We start from the raw sequence: 21,075 nt of genomic DNA, 5'->3' as shown, positions 1-21,075 counted from the left end.
TCCGGAAAGGCAGGAATACTCTTCTGCCAACATTTAGATATATAAGCAGATCCATCCTAGATCTTTTTACCCCTGGGTCTCACTCTGTTTATTGCTTGGCTTTCTTAGAGGGAGAGAATTACAGGTAAGCAAGTGCAGAAAGCTGATAGCCTCAGCAGACATGTGGGCCACCAAAATTCCCAATAAGCAAGCTTCCCCGCCTCCCACTCAAACTTCCCTCTTGGTCCTGACCAATGTCAACATGCATCCTTCTTGGGCATAGATTAAGCAGGTAGTAAAGAGAAGCCCAAAGCTCCCTCTACACAACAATTCATAGGCCTTCCAGATAAGTCATTTTGTAGTGTGTTTATTATTCAACATGAGTCTGCTTTGAGAGCCACCCAAGGGACAAACCTAAAAGAATTCTGGATACAACCAGATCTGTGCAGCTTTCCCCGTCCCTCTAGACTGGCCAGTGACCCACACACACTTTTTGTTTGTTTTAAAAACACCAAGTCCCTTTCCTGCAAAGCCATTATCACCATTTGCAATTACACATTCTTCTGTGGTTATGTGAGTCAGTTATTCTCCTCCAACAGGATGAATACTGAGGCCATGTCTGTTTTTATTAACTACTGTATTCCTAAGACCTGGCATCTAATTGGTTCTTACTAGAGATTTGTTGAATGAATGAATGAACCACCTAATTTGACCATCAAAACCCACTGAATAATACTAATACACTTTTCTATACTGTTATATATTTAATTATTATGTATAGAATTTGCCTATATATGTGTTTGTGTGTGTAAATTCATTGAGGGCTTACTCTGTGTTAAGCACTGAGCAAAGCATTTTATTGAATTAACTCATTTATCCTTAGCAAAAACCCTATGAAATTTTATGTTATTATTGCCCCTTTTTACAGATTGGAAAACTGAGGCTTAAAGGGTCCCAGAGCTACTTAGAAAGAGTTGAGATTTGAACCCAGGGCTACCAGATTCCAAAGACTGTAGAGTGAACTACTAGGTGATTCTTTCCTAAAAACCTATATATAAGACCTACCTCACAAATTCTTGGTGAAGAAAGTAGAATAATGTATGTAAAGTTCTTGGAACAGTGCTTGGCTTATAGTAAACACTGAATCAATAGCAGCTACTACTAATAACATTATTACTATTAATTTATTTTGAGCAGTTATTAATTTTCTTATATTATTATGGACTTGTTTGGAAATGTTTGTGCTATTTGTAATGAAAGGTTTAGGCTGGATCGATTGGAATTCAGAGCAGGTTGTAAGGAATGTTTTTAACCTGTGATTTACAACAGCATTGCAGAAAGCTACTGAAGACCTTGCCATCTACTCCAAGATCGCCAAACAGCCAAGAACACCTCCTTCTTGCACCCAGATTATGAAATCAGTTGTCTCTCACTGAGCTACAGGGAGAGATGCATAAAATTTTTTTTTCTTTTCATAAGAAAAGAAAACAAGAAGAAACAGGAGGCCTCAGTTCCACAGCTGAACAACCACAAATCAATTGATAAAGTTCTCTGGGAACAGACTGAAAAAGTGCAGTGTGTCGATCATAATCAAATTTAACTTAAGAGAAAAAGAAATGAAATCCTACATTGATTCTCCAGTGTCAGCCAGATTCTTCACATGTGAAACCAGATGACTGATTATTACTCAGCCCCTGTAACAGAACAACCCCATCCACTGCAGCTTTCTTTCTGCAAGATCCTGATTAGCTGATAGTGTATCTGGCAGTAATAACACAAAACAACCCAGACAGTGCAGAAAGGGCAAAGATGTAAACCACCTGAGGGCCAGGAACAGTTCTTTGGCCAGTGTTTGCCAGCTCCTCCTCCATTTTTAGAACTGTACCCAGCCCAGAGTGGGAAAATAATCAATACTGAATATATGATTGGGAAAAGGGACAAGTAAAATGATGGACGAATGAACGAATCAATGGGATTTGGAGTCAGGACTGAGTTTGGTACCCAATTCCTCTAATCACTTACCTTCTCTAAGCCCTCCTCCTTCATCTGTAAAATAGAAAAACTGACGCTACTCCATAGGGTTGTGGTTAGGCTGAACTGAGGCTAAACGTGTAAAGCACATCAACCTCAGGCCTGACACACGGTGCGGCCCCCCATCAAAGCTGGTTTGGAATATAATGACGTTCACCTTCTGATGAGAGACACAGACTTTGAAGCCCTGCAAACCTTGGTCGCAAACAAAGCTCAGCAACTTAGTGACTCTCAGACCTCCAGCAACTCACTTGATCTTTCTGAACATTGATTTGCTCATTGGTAAAGTGGGGTCAACAATAGCCGCTTCAAAGTGTTATTATGAGACTTAAATGAGTGATACATGAAATACACAGTGTCTGGTACGTAGTAACTGCTCTATAAATGATAGCCGTAAGTATGAATATTGCAACTTAATTTTTATTATGAGTCAATAAAACCATGGGCCTCTAAAAGCAACAGAGTGCTTTTATAATAGATTAAGAACACAGATTCTGATATATGTATATGTGTAACTGATTCACTTTGCTGTACACCTGAAACTAACACAGCATTGTAAATCAACTGTCCTCCAATAAATATTATAGGAAAAAAACACAGATTCTGGAGCTGAACTCCCTGGGTCCGAATCCTGGCTCTGCGTCTTTCATGCTGGGTTTAAGTAATTGATCCCATCTGTAAAATGGGACTCCATATTTCATCCCATTTCACCAGTCACCATCCTGGCACATGTGGTCAGAATAGAGGGGTCAAGTCAGACTTTTCCCCTACATCTAGGCTGAAATGTAGCTCCCACTTAGTGGAGCTGTTTCTGTGGGCCCATCTCTTCCCTTGGCTGCCAGTACCAAAAACCCAAGCCTCCCTTTGGTCATTGATCTGCCTTCAGTCCTCCACCAGACCACTGGGGCAATGGATTATGCCATCCTATCAACCTATGTAAGAAATCCTATAGGCCAGGACAGATGCAAGAGGCGTGCTGGCCTTGTAAAAGCTAAGCTGAGAGACGGCTACCAGTGCCATCTCAGGCTCAAGTACTAAGAAAAATTGTGACATTAGTGACCCAAAACAAGACAAAGGGCATCACTTTCAGTGGACCCTCAACAAGTGCTTCCACTTGTTAATTGTGGATTGGTGTTATGCTGTCCCCTAGCACATGTGACTGTTGAACACTTGAAATGTAGCTAATACCAAATTAAGGTGTGCTGTAGGTATAAATTACACCAGGTTTTAAAAACAATACCGGGCCTCCCTGGTGGCGCAGTGGTTGAGAGTCCGCCTGCCGATGCAGGGGACACGGGTTCGTGCCCCGGTCCGGGAAGATCCCACATGCCGTGGAGTGGCTGGGCCCGTGAGCCATGGTCGCTGGGCCTGCGCGTCCGGAGCCTGTGCTCTGCGACGGGAGGGGCCACAAGAGTGAGAGGTCCACGTACCGCAAAAAAAAAAAAAAAAAAAAAAAAAACAATACCAAAAAAAGTAAAATGTCTTATTTATAATTTTATAATGTATGAAATGATAATATTTTTATATGTTGAACTGTATTATATAAATACATATGATGTATTAATATGATTAATTGCACCAATCTCTTTTTGCTTTTTTTTAATGTGTTTACTATAAAACTGAAAATTAGATATGTGACTCACATCTCTGGCTCCCATTCTGTGCCTATGAGATAGCACTGGGTTAGAGTCTCAGTGTTCCCAGCCCAGGATGTGGCCATGCAGATCTTTCCAAACCTCAGACATTCTCTGCCCTGCTTCTGTCATGTGGGCCAGAAATTATTTACTGTTGTTCTTTAAATTATTTGGTAACTTCAATAAAATTTATTTTTTAAGAAACTCCTGTACCACTCCTGGATACAGAAATCCAGCATTATTTGACATAATTAGAAGATAAACATAGAAATGAATCATTAGAAAATAAAGAGTACTGTATTCCCGCAAGGTACCATTGTTTGCCTGAAGGCTCTGAGCCTGGGGCCAATTTTCTTTGATAGGTAGGTATTAAATATTTGTTAAATAGGTGTTAGAGACATATTAACATCCAACTGAGACTTTCTCCTTTACTACTCAGATTACAAGAGAATCCTGAAGGAGAAAGCATTTCTTCCTCTGTAGCTCAGTGTTATTGCTATGTCTGTGTCTCCACAATTAGATAGCCCAAATTTCAGAACACCTGGGCATAATGGAAAACCACTCATTAAACATGGAGCCCAATGTCCTGAATTCAAATCTCTGTTACTTATGACAACTCGGACACATCATTTAACTTCCCTGAATCTGTAAAATGGGTATAATTGTCTTCGCCCTCATGCAGTTATTGTGAAGGTCAAATGATCTTCTGCCATAGTGTGTTAAAAACTAGACATTCTCTAGAAGTCAGGTGTCACTTTTATTAGTGTTCCAAATGAAATAATGAAATAAATCTGTGAGTGGACCCAGAAGGTTATCCCATCCAGCCACTGCTTAGTGATACTCTCTTTGAAAAATCCAAAGCTCTTCTGTGAGCTGAGCTTCTATCTTGCTGTTTGATTTCTGTGTCCCCTGATTCACAGCTTCATTCTGGTATTCCTGAAAGCTGACTTAGCAAAGTAAATCCAGCTACACTGAGGGTGAGGGTGAGCTCATGATACGGCACAGTTGTCAAGCCAGGCACTAGTTATAAGGAAAGTATTTGACCTGTCTGTGTTTCAGTTTCCTCCTGAGAAAAGCAGGGCTAACCTCAGTACCTCGCTGTAAGGCTAATGATGTCTGTAAGTGGTTAGCAGAGTGTCTAGCATATAGGAAGCACTCTAAATGTGACAGCACATTTAATGTGACAGCAGCTGTTTCCTAAGACAGCCACTAGTTTGGGACAGCTTTTGATGGACGCTCTGCCCTGTCCACCATGTTCTATGTCCAAGAGGTGACTTGCATGGATCACATGGGGTTCCAATTGGGTTTGGCCAATTGGAGGGAAACCGTGGGTTAAATCCATTTCACCTGCCTTCCTTAATCAAGGTTGTTTTAAGACTTGCCTGTCCTCCAGGCAGAAGAAACTTGGAGTCAGCTGTGTCTAGTTCCAGATGAGCTGGTCAAGAGAGGATGGGACCAACAACCCTTCAACTGGGCATGCGCCAGTGTCCTCTAGGTGACCTTTTGGCGTCAGCGTGTCGAAAACGCCACGTGCAGAGGCCTGTAGCCTCGTGACGCCTGCGCAGAATGAGGATTCCTGCACCTTTTTCCAATCACCTTTCCCCACGCCCCACACGCCTCTGCCCGCCCTGCTGCTTTGTTCCTCATCCCATAAATACCCCACCACCCACCAGCCCCTCGCCTTCTGGGGGGTGCGTGTGAGATTTGTTCTCCCATCCCTGCGCTTGGCTCTATCGCGGAAAAAAATCTTTTCTTTGCTGCAGTCCTAGGCCTGTCAGAGCTTTGCTCCCACATCTCTCCCTGAATGTAACTTCAAACTTAGGCTTAGCAAAAGACCAAAAAAAAGTTGAGGCTAATTTATACTCTAGCTAGAATTTTGACATAGTTGCCAAGTTGTCACACTTTGCTCAGGTATAGAAAACTTGGCCTGAGGCTGCTTTCTGAAACTTTTGATGCTAAAACTCTCAATTCTAATGACATTTATTATTTGGTCTAATTATAAATCCTGGTGGTGCTGCTGTAAGGACAAATAGGGCCACCTGAAGTTCTGTCTGGGCGAGCCATTGATATAATCAATCAGTGCTTTGATCACATTGCCATGCTGTTTTTATTTGGTCTAATTATAAAATATGTTTTAAAATATACAAGTTTATATAAAACAAAAGTCATCTTTAATCCTACCATTGCCACCTGGTAAACTCCTATACAGAAATTTATAGAACCCAACTGGGACCATTTTGTATACTCATTTATTCTTTCATTTATTTTCTCAACAAATGTTGCTGGCACCTCTTCTGCCAATACCCAACAATAAGCAAAAGGGACAAAGGCCCTGCCCTCATGGAGCTGACCTCTTACTGGGGAAAAGAGGCAAACATACACATTTTCACTCCTTACCACCATCCAGTGAGACAGATACTGTTATCCCAATTGACAGAGGGTTAAATTGAGGCTTCAAGTATTAAGTTTTGTGGTAAAGTGCCTAAGGACACAGCTAGTAAGCAGCAAAGTCAGGATTCAACCCCAGGCCTATAGATGATAGACTGAGCTTTTAACTCATATGAGATACCTTAGTACAGTATACCATCCCTCTGTATGAAATGGTACTAGGGGGGAAAAGTGTTGCATTAGCTCCCCAAAATAACATATTTACTCCAAGGACATAGATCCTGACTTCAGCCATAAAGTTTGTTTATGGAAAGTGATTCATTTCTACTGTGTCATATTTAACTTAAGCAGGACCTCAATCTTTTTAACTTAAGGTACTTGTTTTAAATAAAAACATGAATGTTCCTTAAAGCAGACAAGAAAAGCAGTACAGAATAGTCAAGTTCACTGGTTCATAGTGCTGTTGTTAGGATTAAATGAATTAATACATGTAAACTTGGAATAATACTTCACATAATAAGTGCTCAGTAAAAGTTATTATTACTATTGTGATTTTAATAAGTCTATTTTCTAGAAATATAAATACAGTACCACAAAACTTTCCTTTATTCATTTCTCAACATGGTTCCAATGCTATGGGGTCTTGGAATTTTTCAAAAGGCAAACCAAAGAGTTGTATAAACGAATCAATTTGTTTCTAGAACTCACTTTTCTCTTCCTGTTTTATCTTTCTGTTTGTCTCTGTAGGACTTCATCGTCACTGTAGTCTTTTCTTTCTTGTGGTTGGTGGGTTCATCAGCTTGGGCAAAAGGGCTGTCTGATGTCAAGGTTGCTACGGATCCCAAAGAAGTATTGTTACTGATGTCAGCTTGCAAACAGCCGTCCAACAAATGCATGGCTGTCCACAGCCCTGTGATGTCCAGCCTAAACACTTCTGTGGTATGTTTCCCTCTATGCTTTACCTCCCAAATCTTTGTTTGCCAGTCACAGGAGTCAGAAAAACATCTCAGGAGTCTTCTGGGGAATTTTGCCTCTGAAATGAGTCCAGTCTAAAAGGTGATAGTTCACTCCACAGGCAAGATGATCCTTTGGCCTTCCAGTTTTCTACCCATAGACTTTAATGCTGCCAATTAAAGAGTTCTTAATAAGAGCCCAGCAGGTACTGGCAGCTGTTGCTTGGATGACAGTCAAGTCAGAATTCTAAGCCAGAAGCAGATATAAAATCTAAACTTTAAGTCTAAAGTCTGCCGGAAGTTGAAAGGAATATTTGATGGCATAGAGGTTTCCTGGAAAGAAAACACTGTTCCAGCCACACATAGTTAGAATACACCCAGTTGATTGTCTAGAGAAAAATACGCAGACCCAGTAGGGTACAGATAGAAATGCAAAGTATAAAAAATACCTATAGTAGTTATGGTAATTTTTTTAATCTTTTCCATGCTTCTGACTTAGTTGCTTGATAACTTTGGAAAAGCCAAACTGTATTCGTTGAACAGTCAAATATTATCATCAAGTGTATGGCTCTTACAGGGAGACAGAACACCTGACAGATAGCAGGGCCACTAAATTGGATTCTTATTTTATGAGTATAAGAACTTGTGTTACTCCAAAGAAAGAAACTGTATCTGAGAAACAGAAGCTATAGTAGCAGCAAAAAGCAGTAGTTACCGAATAATAGAGGGCTCAGTGTTTGATAAAAGAGTGTTTGATAAAGGATCGACATTCTTTAGCCACCCTTAAAAATTAATTATCTTTGCTTCAAGGTTAACTTATGTTTCTACAACTTTCTGGAATTTAATCTGAGAAGGCATTTAAGAAGGGAAAAAGTGTGGCTAATCAGCTGCTGGTGATTTGACTGTGAATCTTGCCTTAGTAATAAGATAGTAAACATTGAAATAAACTATATATTAGGGTCTCACAGTAATTTTTATTTACTTCTGGCCACAGCTATGAATGAATACTTTGAGGTGTACATTAAAATACATTCTACTACTTCTGTAGTTTGTTTACAGGCAGTGCTTAATAAAAATTATTATCACCCTGATCTCAGAATCTAAGAGAACAAAGATAAAATCATTCAGTGTGTTTGTTAGTTCTTCTAGTAAATTATGACATCCTGCACAGTCCATTTAATTCTGCTTCTGATGTCTCTAATAAGTTTAGACTAGGAGATGCAAATTTTGAATGAGAAACAATGTGACGTATGTCTTAAAAATCAAAAGAAGAATGGATGGAAAGCAAAGCACGTCGTGTGTGGAAGGGCAGGTCAGGTGCTGTTATCGTTCTGGATCTGTGTTTGTGTGCTCCAGTTCCTAGTGGCAGAAAACTCCATTTAAACTGGCTAAAGCAAAACAGTCTTCGTATCCCTAAAATCCGTTCTTTGGATCCCACTGCTGGTACCAATGTCTATATGGGGTATAATGGTTGGGTCACAAGTACCAGAAACGGACGAACCATCCATAATTTCTACTTCTGTTCCTCCAGCTTCACGGAAGCAATGATGGTACATGTCCTCAGATAATCTAGATGTCTTCTCTCCATTCTTTCTCATGTTATGTACTGTGTTTTTCAGTCTCTCTGTTGTCCCACATCTAGGCTAGAATCAAAATCCCTACTCTGATTTCAGTCGCAACAAAATGGCAAGAACAAATTCGAGGGCTCACGTGCCCCTAAAATGTGCCAGACAAGAGATCTGTGATACCTCTGTGATGACGATAAAACATCACCGCTCCTTAAATAGGCCCATGGCAATGCCTTGTTTATGTACTTACTTTTAAGTTGCATTTCCCTAATTTCTAGGCTCTTCTCAAGCATCCCTTTTTTAGAGACAAAGTAGCATCAGGGGAAAGGGAGGGACCAAGGAATAGAAAACAGGTAAAATTATAGTCCTGGGCAGAGCCATCCCTTCATATCTGAAAAGATTCCAAGATCATTTTTTCTACTCATATATCAACCTATACTTACAGAGGTGTAATTTAATCAAGCTCTCCCCTTTGATGGAAAGTATCCTAGTTATTGTACACATGGTTAAAACGTCCTATATGTAAATTAGAGTTGTGTCAGTGATTACCTAATTCATTTTGATCATGCAACTATTATACTACAAGTACCTTATTTGTGTTTTGTATCTCCCTCAGCAAGGAGCCTAGAACATGGCACAAAATTATGTTAAATAAATCTCAGTTAAGGTTAAAGGAAGACAAAAGGATGGGATGGGGAAAGAGAAGAAGGAAGGGAGGGAGGGAGGGAGGTCTGGATAGCCCAGTCTTCAATGTGATTGGTTAGCCGCCTAGATGCTCAGTTTGGGCTGTTGACACCTCAAGAATATGGCCTCAAAGCCCTGCTTCAGTTTATGCCTCAGCAAAAGAGTCAACTGAATACAATTCATGGAAATATTTTAGAAAGTGATTCATAGCATAGCTTAGCAATCAGTAAGCATTTACTAACGTGTCCAGCACTGTCTAGCTGCTTCACACACATCCTCTTTAATCCTCACAACTATCCCCCAAGGAAGGAATAATTGTCTCCATTTCATAGAATTTTTAAAATGCTGATGTTCAGAGGCTAACTGCCTTGTCCAGAATCATAAAGCAAAAAATTGCAGAGCCCAGGCCACTCGAATTCCAAAGCCAGAGGGGATGGCTCCAAGACTGAGATTCAGGTAGTGTGTCCTGATCCACTTGCTGCTAAAATTTTGAAGTTTGGAGCCCATGTTTCAAGCCCCCGAAGTCCTTCATCTTGACTACCTAGCCTGCCACTCCCACCCCCAGGGCACTCTGAAGCATCCCACCATCCAACAAATAAGGGATAAATTATTTTGACACTGCAAGGGACTTCTAGAAGCCTACTCCAGAGCTATGGCCTCTGCCCAAGTCCATTTTGTTTGGTCACCATCGTGCTGGAGTGGCTATTGAATATACTTTAATGTCATCACAGCTTTGTGTCACACTATCATTGGCTGTTTCCAAAAGCGGGCTGTTAAAACTGACTGCCTTGCTTAATTCCCAGTCAACGAGTCCGCCTTGGAAGAGGCTGGGGAACAACTGTTCTGTTTGGGCCTCTTACAGAAGCAAACAGTTCTGCTTCCGTCAAACACTCGGGCCCCAGGGAAGTGATACCCAGTCCTCTGGCTCGCCAAGGACACCCTTCTGGAGAGTGAGAGGAGTTTCCATAGGAAAGTCTCATATTCAGTTCTTGAGAAAACATTCCATACCTCTCTGCAACCTGAACTTTATTCAGAGTGTGGTTTGGGCATTCACTTCTGACTGTGAGAGGCACAGAAAGTACAATTATTCAAAGAAGCACAACCTCTGTGCACACTACCATGCGTGTACTTGTCTGCATTCCACCTGTACCATTGCTTACTCCATACTTTTTTTTTTTTTTTTTTGCGGTATACGCGGGCCTCTCACTGCTGTGGCCTCTGCCGTTGCAGAGCACAGGCTCCGGACGCACAGGCCCAGCGGCCATGGCTCATGGGCCCAGCCACTCCGTGGCATGTGGGATCTTCCCGGACCGGGGCACGAACCTGCGTCCCCTGCATCGGCAGGCGGACTCTCAACCACTGCGCCACCAGGGAAGCCCACTCCATACTTGTTAGGTTGATTCATTTTATTTATATCATTTCAATAAATGGAAAAGTAGTAACTCTAGCATTAAAGTGAAGGTAACCTTATAAATTAATGCACCATCATTAAAATGAAAATACTCAACCCTGTGTCCCCTGAAGATATCTTACACACCATGAGGATTACCTCATCTGGGGAGGTAGTGATGGATTAGGTAGGCGCTCTGTCTATGGAGTTAGATGGAACAAGGCTTGTCCCAGGTCTACTACTAACCACGCCATGTGACCTTGGATAAAATCCTTATCTTTGCTGAACCTCAGTTTTCACATCTTTAATATGGGTGTAATAATAGCACCTTCTTTGCCTAAATGAATGGATATACATAAAGCCTTTTATGCAGTGCCTAACATGTATTGTAGCAAGCCTTCATGAAAAGTCAGATATTCTAAATGAAACAGTGACTCCAAATGTGAAATTGGAAGAGGCCTCCACATTGAGGTGAAAAGTGACCTTTTGTGTTGTGAAGGATTTTTCTGAAACTGAGATTTTTCTGGGGTTTCTGTCCAGTCTGTCAACTCACTTGCTTTGATCCTCCTTCAGGTCTTTGGATTCTTGAACTTTATTCTCTGGGCTGGAAACATCTGGTTTGTTTTCAAGGAGACCGGCTGGCATTCCTCGAGCCAGAGATACCTTTCAGACCCAGTGGAGAGACACTCCAGTAGCTATAACCAAGGCGGGTACAACCAAGACACCTATGGATCAAGCAGTGGGTACAACCAGCAGGCGAGTTTGGGGCCATCCTCGGATGAGTTTGGCCAACAGTCCGGTGGCCCTGCTTCTTTTACCAATCAGATTTAACAGGGTAGTGTTGGCATTCTTCCAAAGACAGCCTCACCACCTTCCATGTCAGTGGCAGGAGAATTTTTTAAGAGTTTCAATCAGTTATTAATTCAGGGAGTGTTGAATGTAAATAAGAGATCTGTTAGTCCTCATTAAAGCAGAAAGGCCTGGGTCGTGATGAATGGTACTTAGAGATGAGATGACATGAGGAGATACATGATTCATCAAGATGGCTGATTGGAGAGTACCTTGTTATATACACAGATACTTTTATGGTCGTTTTGTATGCGTGTTGAGATAGTAGAAGCATTTTGTAGCTTAAAGTCTCTGGTATGTAATATGCATAAAGTAAATTAAACAGCACTGAGTTTTCTTACGATTTTGGGCGCGAAAAGCATTTTAGTGATTTTCTCTAATACTGTTTGGTGCATCACAACGTGCATGTATTATTAATTTTTAGTTGCAGACCCTGTAGAATTGTGAGTCTCTAAGTATTGCTTTCAAACAATTACTCTGTATTTTTTTTTATTTGATGAATCAGTGCTCATATGATTTAGTGCATGAATAAGCATTTTCTCACAAAATGAACATTTGAACTGTATTTATGAAAATTTTCCAGTTTGTACCACGTATTTGTTAAATGGACGTTTACAGAAATATATTCACTACTTTGTATACTTGCAAATTTGTCTCTCTGGCTTTATCCAGTTCTGAATGCATTGTAACTAAGATTTGGGGTTTTTGTTTTTCCCTGATTAGTATATATTCAGTGTTGTAGATGGAAATTGCCCAATATTTATGCTATTTAGTTAGCTAAATATTTACATTCTTGTAACTTTCTATGGTGTTTTGTGGCTTTTATGCTATGGACCATGAACAATGGGCCCAATAACTATGAGTGTGGATGGAGTTTTGTTTCCTTAGAATAATGGAGATGTAGGTATCAGACACCATAGTCAAGATAGTGTGCTAACATGTTAATTTATGAAGGATAGTCTGTGGAACCTACACTACCAGCTAAACTTTCAAATCCTGTTTATTTGTAAAGCTAATATGTCCTAGATCCAATTATTAAAAATTCTCAAGTCTCGGCTCAACTTACAAAGTCTGATTTGAATGTTACCCATAAGTTAAAAATGACTTCCTTTCTGTCATTAAATATTAAATATTTCTCATTAAATATTCCCCAGAATGTATTCATTATCAAGAAAATGTGAATCTTTGCCTGTTTGTCTTAACTCAATTGAAATGCCAGGGCCCAACAGTGAGAGCAAGCTGAGCATCTGTATTTCCAGATAAAAGTCGTTATCGATGTATAAACTCATTGTGTGATCTGTGATGTTGGAAATATTTTAGGCCAAAACAGCTGTGTTTTAGATGGTATGTATAAACCACTTCTGGATCCTGTTGGATAAATCTGTATCGTGATATCTCTTTGACCTTAATAAAGTTATTGCATACCGTGCTGGCTGGATAATGGAGAGTTACAGCAATAGAACCTGGTGAGCTTGAACAATGAGAGAACAAAGGATGAGTGCACAGTCTTCCCAGTCTCTCACCCTGACCTTGCTTTATGAGCCCAGGGCTGTTCATTGATTGATTCCGTCATTCCAGGACCTCCTGTATACCCACTGCTCTGCCAGGCACTGGGGATACAATAGCGAAAGCAGAAACACGCCCCACCTCAGGAGGCTTACATTCTATTGAGGAGACAGACAGTAAAATAATCATACCCCAGTTACACTGTGCGCAACAAAGACACAGGATTCTATGAGAATGCTTATAGATTCGAGGGGGACTCGAGCTGCTTAGGGGAAAGTCAAGGAGCTTGAATCTGCCTCAAGACAGCGCACAATTTCACAAGGACATGGTGGAAGGGAGAGTATCCCAGGCAGAGAGTAGGCTTGCAAAGCTCTCAGATGGCAGGAGACAGGACGGATATGTAGCACATAATGTGTGAGGGGGGCTTTGAGAGAGGTGTCGCTGCTTATTGGAGCGGGGGGTGGGGGGTGTCCCGCTTGGGCACCACGGTCAAGAATTCTGTCTTTATCCTAAAGAAGCTAAGGGAAAGCACTGAAGGATTTAAGCAGAGGAGGGACGTGATAAGATCAGCATTTTGACAAGATCTTGGTGGGTGCGGGATAGAGTGGAGGACATCCTGGCCTTTGACCTTACACCCATTAGGCAATGGGCTGGGAGTGGAAGAAGGAGAACAGGCATGAGTTCTCCGCACATCGATCTCTGATTTCTCGGCATAGCGGCTGGATTGGACTGCTTTCTTCAGCACTGTCCAGGGCACAGAGTGGCCTCTGAATTTTTTTTTTTTTTTTTTTTTTTTTTTTTTTTTTTTTTGCTGTACGCGGGCCTCTCACTGTTGCGGCCTCTCCCGCTGCAGAGCACAGGCTCCAGACGCGCAGGCTCAGCGGCCATGGCTCACGGGCCCAGCCACTCCGTGGCATGTGGGATCTTCCCGGACCGGGGCACCAACCCGCGTCCCCTGCATCGGCAGGCGGACTCTCAACCACTGCGCCACCAGGGAAGCCCTGGCCTCTGATTCTTATGCTGTCATGAATTCTCCAAAGTGGAGAAATGCTCAGAATCACCAGTTCTTTTTACCAACCTTAACAGTCCCATAATACATCGGGGCTCTGTCATGGAAAGCACTATCCACCCTGGTCCAGATAGAGACATGCTTCCAGAGTCCACTGCAGATTTGCAGTAAAACGCTGCTGTAGTCCAACAGGGATTTCGTTAAGCTGGTTTTATTCCTTCTGGTTCCAAGAAAAGAACAGTAGATCTGGCCTTTTGAAAAGGAGAGTAATCAGTGTGGTAGGAGACCTTGGGTCTACGTTTCCAGTAGACCTCATTTGGCATCGAAGCCTCCCTGCTCACTAGCTGTATTTCAGGATGTGACTTCACCTCCTGAGCCTTCGTTTCCTCGGAGGAGGTAAAGCATCCAAATAAAACGAGTGGGCTCTGAGATCCCGCCGCCTGGGTTAGAATCCCTGTGCTGCCATCTACTTGCCTGTCCTTTGTCTTCCTCCGTGCCTTCTCCAGAGCCCAGGGACTTCTCTGGAGCCACAACCTGAAGGCAGGTGCACCCTGGAACGCAGGGGAGTTTACACCCTAGGGACCACCTTCAGTCACTGGGGATCGTGGGCAGGTCAGTAAATGCCTTTGCAAGATGCTAAACTCATTCATTCAGTTCCCCTGTCTCTACGGTGAAGATAAGCTCTGCCTCACAGGGTTGGTATCAGGATGAAAAAGGTAAGCCGTGTAAAGACATCATAGCAGCCTCTGGCATACAGCGAGCACATTCTCAGTCCGGGTTCTAGGTAATTCTAGGATGCAGGACTGACAAGGCGGGAGAGTGAGACAGGAAAGGAGGAAAATCCATCCGTTAAAAGAGCACATTAGTTGTTGCTGGTAAGACCAATAGGAGCTCAGTTCCGTCAGGATCTCTGACTAGTGTTCAGAGTGGCTCCAGCAATTCTGAAGCAAGGGACAAGAGTGGGAATATTTATCTCCCAACCTCCATCCCCTCAACTGGTTGAGAGTTGTCCAAAGGGTTGATAACTTTCCCACATTTCCAGGTTGCACTTGCCTATAGACTGAGCAGGCTCTTGTGACCTTGAGTCCTAACAACTATTAGGCAGCATGCTGGCTGTGGGAGGAGGGGAACTGACACGAGTGCTATCACCGCCCTCCCCTTCCCCATTTACCCCATTCCCGGGGACAGTAGCCTTGAGGAAGGATGAGGCGGGAGCCACAGAAGGTGCAGGTCACTGTCAACGTGAGCAGGAACTACCCCTCACAACTGTGGCTGAAGTTAGAGACTGGCCAAGAGAAAACAGCACAGAGCATCAAAATCACCTACTACAGTGATCAGTGATGGATGAATGTTACTATTATTGCTTAGAATGTAAGATGGGAACGCAGATAATCCTGCTTCATAGGGTGATGACCAGAACCGACCTGGTGGTGTGCGGGAAAGGTTGATGACCTGTACAGCACTCTACAAATACTAGTTGTCTATTGAATGTCTACTCCACACTTACATAAGCCTGAGATTTTATAAGTCAAAGACTTCTAATCATAGTGAGGTGAGCAAAATACAGCTCCTGGCATCTTGGAGCTCACACTCAAGATTGAAAGGCTCAAATAATGGACAAGTTATGCCAGGAAAAATACTAGAACTTGTCCCTTTCCTAAGTGATTTTTTTTTCCCATTAACTCCCAGTCTACCCAGCATATAAATAAGACTTTAATTTCAATATGCCATGTGATTTTTATCTGGCTGTCCAAAGATAAGAATTTTTAATAACAACTATCAAGGAACAACTAACGTTTATTGAGCACATACATTGTGCCAGCCACTGAGCTAAGCATTTTGCATTTAACCACAACAGCACTATGAGATAGATGCTAGCAGTACTCCCATGTATCAGGTTAGAAAACCAAAGGTCAGGGAAGTTAGATAACAACAAAATCCTTGTGAGTACCTTCACTAATAAAAATCATTCTTAATTGCTACTATCTACTGAGCATCTAGTCTACACAGAGAACAATGCCACACGCTTTATCTCCACTTTCCTATTTAATGCAAGATCAAGTACTATTTTTATACCAGTTGAGCAGATGAGAAAACTGAGATTCATAAAGATCAAGTAACCTCTTAGCTCAAGATGACTGAGGTGGAAGTGGGAAGACGCCAAATTCAAATCCAGGTCTCCGCGTCCAAAACAACTTGCTCTAAACCTTGTTAAACCACAACTGTGCACCCCCCACTGTTCTCCTACATTTTAAGCCAGATGTGCTTTGTCCAACTGGGGTACATTCAACGATAACCCAGACCATCAAGTGCTTCATTTGACCTTCCATAGGGATGCTGAGTCCCTCATAGATATAAGAATAGATTTTGTCAGAATCATTTGCCAACGTGAATAAAATCAAACTCGATTCACTAAGTTCATTAAGTCATTGAGAGTGTGAAAGGTCCAGCTGAATGAAGAATTATTTCTTAACCTGCTTGACTTGGAGTCTGAGGCTTTGCTGGGTTTTCGGGCTCAGCTAAATTCTCCTCAGAGCCTGTTGGCAGCAAGTGCTTCCAAGAACGGCCCTGGCTCCTCCAGTCCTCTCTGGGCCTCCATGAATAATGGACATTGGACATTAAAAGGCCAAGATGAGAACAGAAGAAGGCTTCCTGGAACTCCTGTGTTTCTATGGGAAATATTTTAAGTCCAGTTGAGTATTTTCCTTAAAGGGGCAGGCCCCCTGGTTATCAAACAAAACACTTGAAGGAGGTTGTAATAAGTCTAATAGGTTTCCTGGTGGCTGAAAAAGGATTTGCCTTTGAGCCTCTGCTATTTTATTTATATTTTCATTACCTGACCTCTTGGAGCTTAAGAGAATCTAACTGGCTTGTGCTGTGAACTTAGACTCACTGGCTCATATGAACTTCAAGTCATCTCCCTACTTACTAGAAACAATCTCATGTGACGTTACTTGCTTTCATGCCACTTTGGTGAGCGAGAGAAAAGCAAAATACAAACTCAGTAGTTTTCCTTACTTCCAGTATTTTCCCTTCTTGCCTGTGAATTGACATTTCTCCTGATATCATCTCCCCTGGTCTCTTCAGACCTTCAGGTTTCTTCTGATTGATCTCCACTATCATGTTCCTTCTAGAATGTGATACATTTCATAGCCTACACGTTGCCCTGAGCGTTGCTGTCCTTTTCTACAAGTGCATTGTTAATCTCGCTCTCTGAAAGCTCCTAGACCTTCTGTGAAAATTTCACAGTGAGAAATGACATACATTTCCACAGAACTTCGCAACATGGCGCCACACACACTCAGGAGGAACACGTTTTTAAGCACAGTCTCCTCAGAGGAGACCTGAGGTCCAGATCTGTATTCTAGGAGCTTAGAGCTGGGTCACATCTTTAGGCATTGGTAGATGTTGTCATTAGCTTTTTCAGCGTTAATTGATCGTGTAAATTCCTACCAGCAGTGGGTAAGCCTCAGCTTGTAGTCAGATAGACATGGATTCCTATCTTGGTTCCATCATTGAAACCAGGCTGTGTGATCCTGGGAAAGTGCCCCAAAGTCTCTGAGCCTCAGACTCTCATCCATACAAAAGGGAGATAAAGATATCAACCTGTTTGTTTTCTCTGACTGCTGAAACAAATTACCACAAACTTAGTAGCTTAAACAACACGAATGTATTATCATACTATTCTGTAGGAGAAACCCAACAGAAGTCTCACTGGGCTAAAATCCAGGGGTGGGCTGGACTCTGTTCCCTTCCGGAGGCTCTAAGGAACAACGCATTTCCTTGTCTCTTCCATCTTTTAGAAGCCGTTGCTGACGACCCTCTTTCTCCATCTTCAGAGCCAGCGAGAGCAGGTCAAGTTCTTTGCGTGTTGCATCACTCTGACCTCCTCTTGGCCTCTCTTCCACTTTTAAGGAAGTCTGTGATTACATTGGACCAACCTGGATAATCCAGGATAATCGCCTGATTTTAAGGTCAACTGACTAGCAAACTTGATTCCATCAGCAACCGTAGTTCCCTTTGCCACAGAACCTAACATATCCATAGATTCCAGGGATTAGAATGTGGGCATCTTGGGGGCGGGAAGGGGAGCATTATTCTACCTGCCACACTATCCCACCAGTAAAGGGTAAAATGATACCACGTAAGCAAATTTCATAGCAGATTCACCTCGTCAGAGTGCTCAGTAGCTGATAACGATGATTAAAACTGATAATTGTTCCAATCAGTAGCATTACCTTTTCTGTGAGAAAATGACCCAGCCTGTAGCATTAATGTAGGGCAACTGACGGCTTTTCAGTGCTCCGGTATTGAGAGACCAACTTTGACAGCGTTCCCATCCGGTAGCCAATGTTTATCGCATTCCCTGCTAAGGTGCTGGAGTAGATTAAAAGGCATTGTTTACACATGCAATCCTTGAGGTACTAAACATTCCTTCAGCCCAGCTCACGGCTGGAGAAACAGCTGGGTAAATACAATGCTTGCCTCAATGTACTTACAGCCCAGTGGGAGAGATTACATACAGACCTGAAATTACATTATGTATTCATTTGTTTACTTGTGCCTTAGATCTCTCCCGCTCCCATATAAACTCCACTAAGGGCTGGGACTTTATTTACTAGACTGGACACACGTGTGTCCTCAACACCTGGAACAGTACCTAGACTATACTAGGTACTCAGTAAATATTTGTTGAACAACTATAATGTGATACATTAGAATATGCAAACTTAGAGGTGATATAACAGATTGACTCGCCAGAGAGGAAGAAGAATCTTAATGCTCCTTTGAAGTTTCCAGCATGTTTACAGATAGCTCACAGCGGGGCCCGCAACTCTTGGCCCTCATGACTCACCGACTCACATTCCCCTGTTTGCAAACTACACCACCCCCAGATCGCAAGCCAGGAATGACCTGAAGCCCATAGGTTAAGGACTATCCATGGCATCGTTCCTGTCCCTCTGTACCACTCACCCCCCAATAAGCAGCAAGTAAGCAAACTGCAGATATTGATAAGCCATGGAGGAGATGAAAAAGAGGGATGGAATAAAGGATTCCTGGAGGGGTGAGATGTTTATATGGAAGCTACAGGCAATCACAAAAGGACCATCAAAGCACAAGGGTCATCTCTCCATGGTACAGGCACTCTTAAAAATTAAATACATTTTGAATGTGTTCCAGTACATAGAGCCCTAAACTCAAAGTTACACAAAACAAATCTTACCTTTACCACACGAGACACTCTGTTTTCCACTAAATTCAATGTCATCCCACTCCATGGTACTTCGTTTGTTTTTTAATGCTGTTCTTCGCTCACTTGACTCACGTGCACTAAAGGGTCCCTAATGGTTCAGCCAGGTCATTAGAGTCTCCATGACACACACAGTTTTGACACCAGATCAGAGGTGTGGTTTAGTGCAAAAGAGCAAAGCTTAGAACGTAGAAGAAGATGTTTATCCTGGTACTAAGCAGTTCTCTTTGCCACGACTCCTTTTCTTCCCCCACATATACTGTTGCATCCAGCAGAGGCTTCAGTTGTTGGGAAACAAAGAATAAATGGGGAGGTTGCTTTGTTGTCATGAGGGGATTTCTGGGGTCCAGGAGAGACTAAGGCAGGGCTAGGTACATTGTAACAAGGGGTTAAAGAACTCACTAAAAATCATTTCTTTTTTCCCAATTTGGAGTTGTGTGGGGAACACAGAATCCTGAAAGCCTGTTGTGTGGGAAAGGGAAGGAGAGGCTGTCAACTGAACCACTGAAGTTGGGCAAACAAACCCTCCCCCGAGTTGTAAAAAGTAGCAGCCCTCCTCCAACCAAGGGCTTCCCAGGACCTCAGAGGTCTCATTAGCGCTCCGGAAGCACCGCCAGCTCAGGACAAAGGTGGGGCTCAGCAGGCGCTCCCTTGGGGGGCCTCTCCCTCCTTCACTACGTGGTTACTTCTTTTGGCAACTCAGAGACCTTTATTTTCTCTTTTTTTTTTTTTTTTTTGTGGAAAGTAATATAATCAGAGGTCCTCCCCTTCTGAGCCTCCCAGACTGCACCCCCAGAAGCAACCATTGTTCTCAATTTCTTATGGATCCTTCCAGAGATGGTCCATGAAGATGTAAGTACACATATAATCCATTAATTCTCAACGGGGCAGTATTGCCCCCAAAGGGGTGAAACTTTTTTCCATGAGGGCAGAAATATCTTACTGTTTATGTATAAAGTGCAGATAATACGGTACATAAACAGATCTAATATCTGTGATATTAAATTTTCACTTGGAGGGGCATTAGGAAAAAATATCTTAAAAGGTTCCTAACAGAAGATGTTATGAAAAATAGGTTAAGAAATGCTGGTATAATTCCCCTTTCTTGTGTACATGAGAGGCAGTATGCTGCCCTGGTGTGTCCTGTTCTAGAAGACAGCCTGTCTTGGTCTTGGGTTTCAAATTGTGGTTTGAATCCTGACTCCAACACATATTAGTTGTGGGAAGCTGACCAAGTTTCTTAATGTGCCCTGCTTTGGTTTCCTCATCTGTAAAATAGGGGTAATAGTAGTCATAACTACCTACCTCATAGGGTAACTGTGAATATGAATGAGTTAATGCATGTAAAGCACTTAGAATAGTGTCTGGCACATGGTCGTTACTCTGTAGATGCTTGCCAAACCGGGATTTTTCCACTTAATAGTATATCTTAGAGGTTGCTCCATATTCCTTTTAATGGCTGCATAATATTCCCTTGTGTGGACATACCATGATTTATCCAGACCAGGAGTGAGCAGATGATAGCCCACAGCCAAATGCAGTCAACCCCCTGTTTTGGTAAGTCACGTTTTATGGGAACACAGCCATGGCCATTCGTTTGTACATTGTCTATGGCTGCTTTCACACTATGACAGAGACCTTGTGACCCACAAAGCCTAAAACGTTTACTGTCTGGCCCTTTACAGAAAAAGTGTGCCAAGCCCTGGTTTATTCTCTACCAAATCAATTCCCTACTATTAGATCAATCTTCTGCTACATCAAGTATCACAGCAACTGATATTCTTGAACACATATCTTTGAGCACATTTGCAAGAATATCTAAAAGATAAATTT

General features: G+C 42.2%; 1 protein-coding gene across 2 annotated transcripts in view; it reads left to right on the top strand.

Moving 5' to 3' along the window:
• Positions 1-12,905, top strand: part of SYNPR (synaptoporin) — a 296,179-nt gene extending 283,274 nt beyond the window's left edge. Inside the window, exons 5-6 of one of the 2 annotated variants that reach the window (XM_032649185.1) lie at positions 6,780-6,971; positions 11,201-12,905. In XM_032649185.1, the coding sequence (XP_032505076.1) occupies positions 6,780-6,971; positions 11,201-11,458 (450 nt within the window). In that variant the 3' untranslated portion in view covers positions 11,459-12,905. The remainder of the gene's footprint in view (positions 1-6,779; positions 6,972-11,200) is intronic. The other variant, XM_032649187.1, reaches the window with a different exon arrangement.
• Positions 12,906-21,075: the final 8,170 nt, after the last annotated feature.

The sequence above is a fragment of the Phocoena sinus genome, chromosome 11 (assembly GCF_008692025.1).
Source record: "Phocoena sinus isolate mPhoSin1 chromosome 11, mPhoSin1.pri, whole genome shotgun sequence".
Taxonomy (NCBI): Eukaryota; Metazoa; Chordata; class Mammalia; order Artiodactyla; family Phocoenidae; genus Phocoena; species Phocoena sinus.
This window is presented reverse-complemented; position numbering and strand designations above follow the sequence as displayed.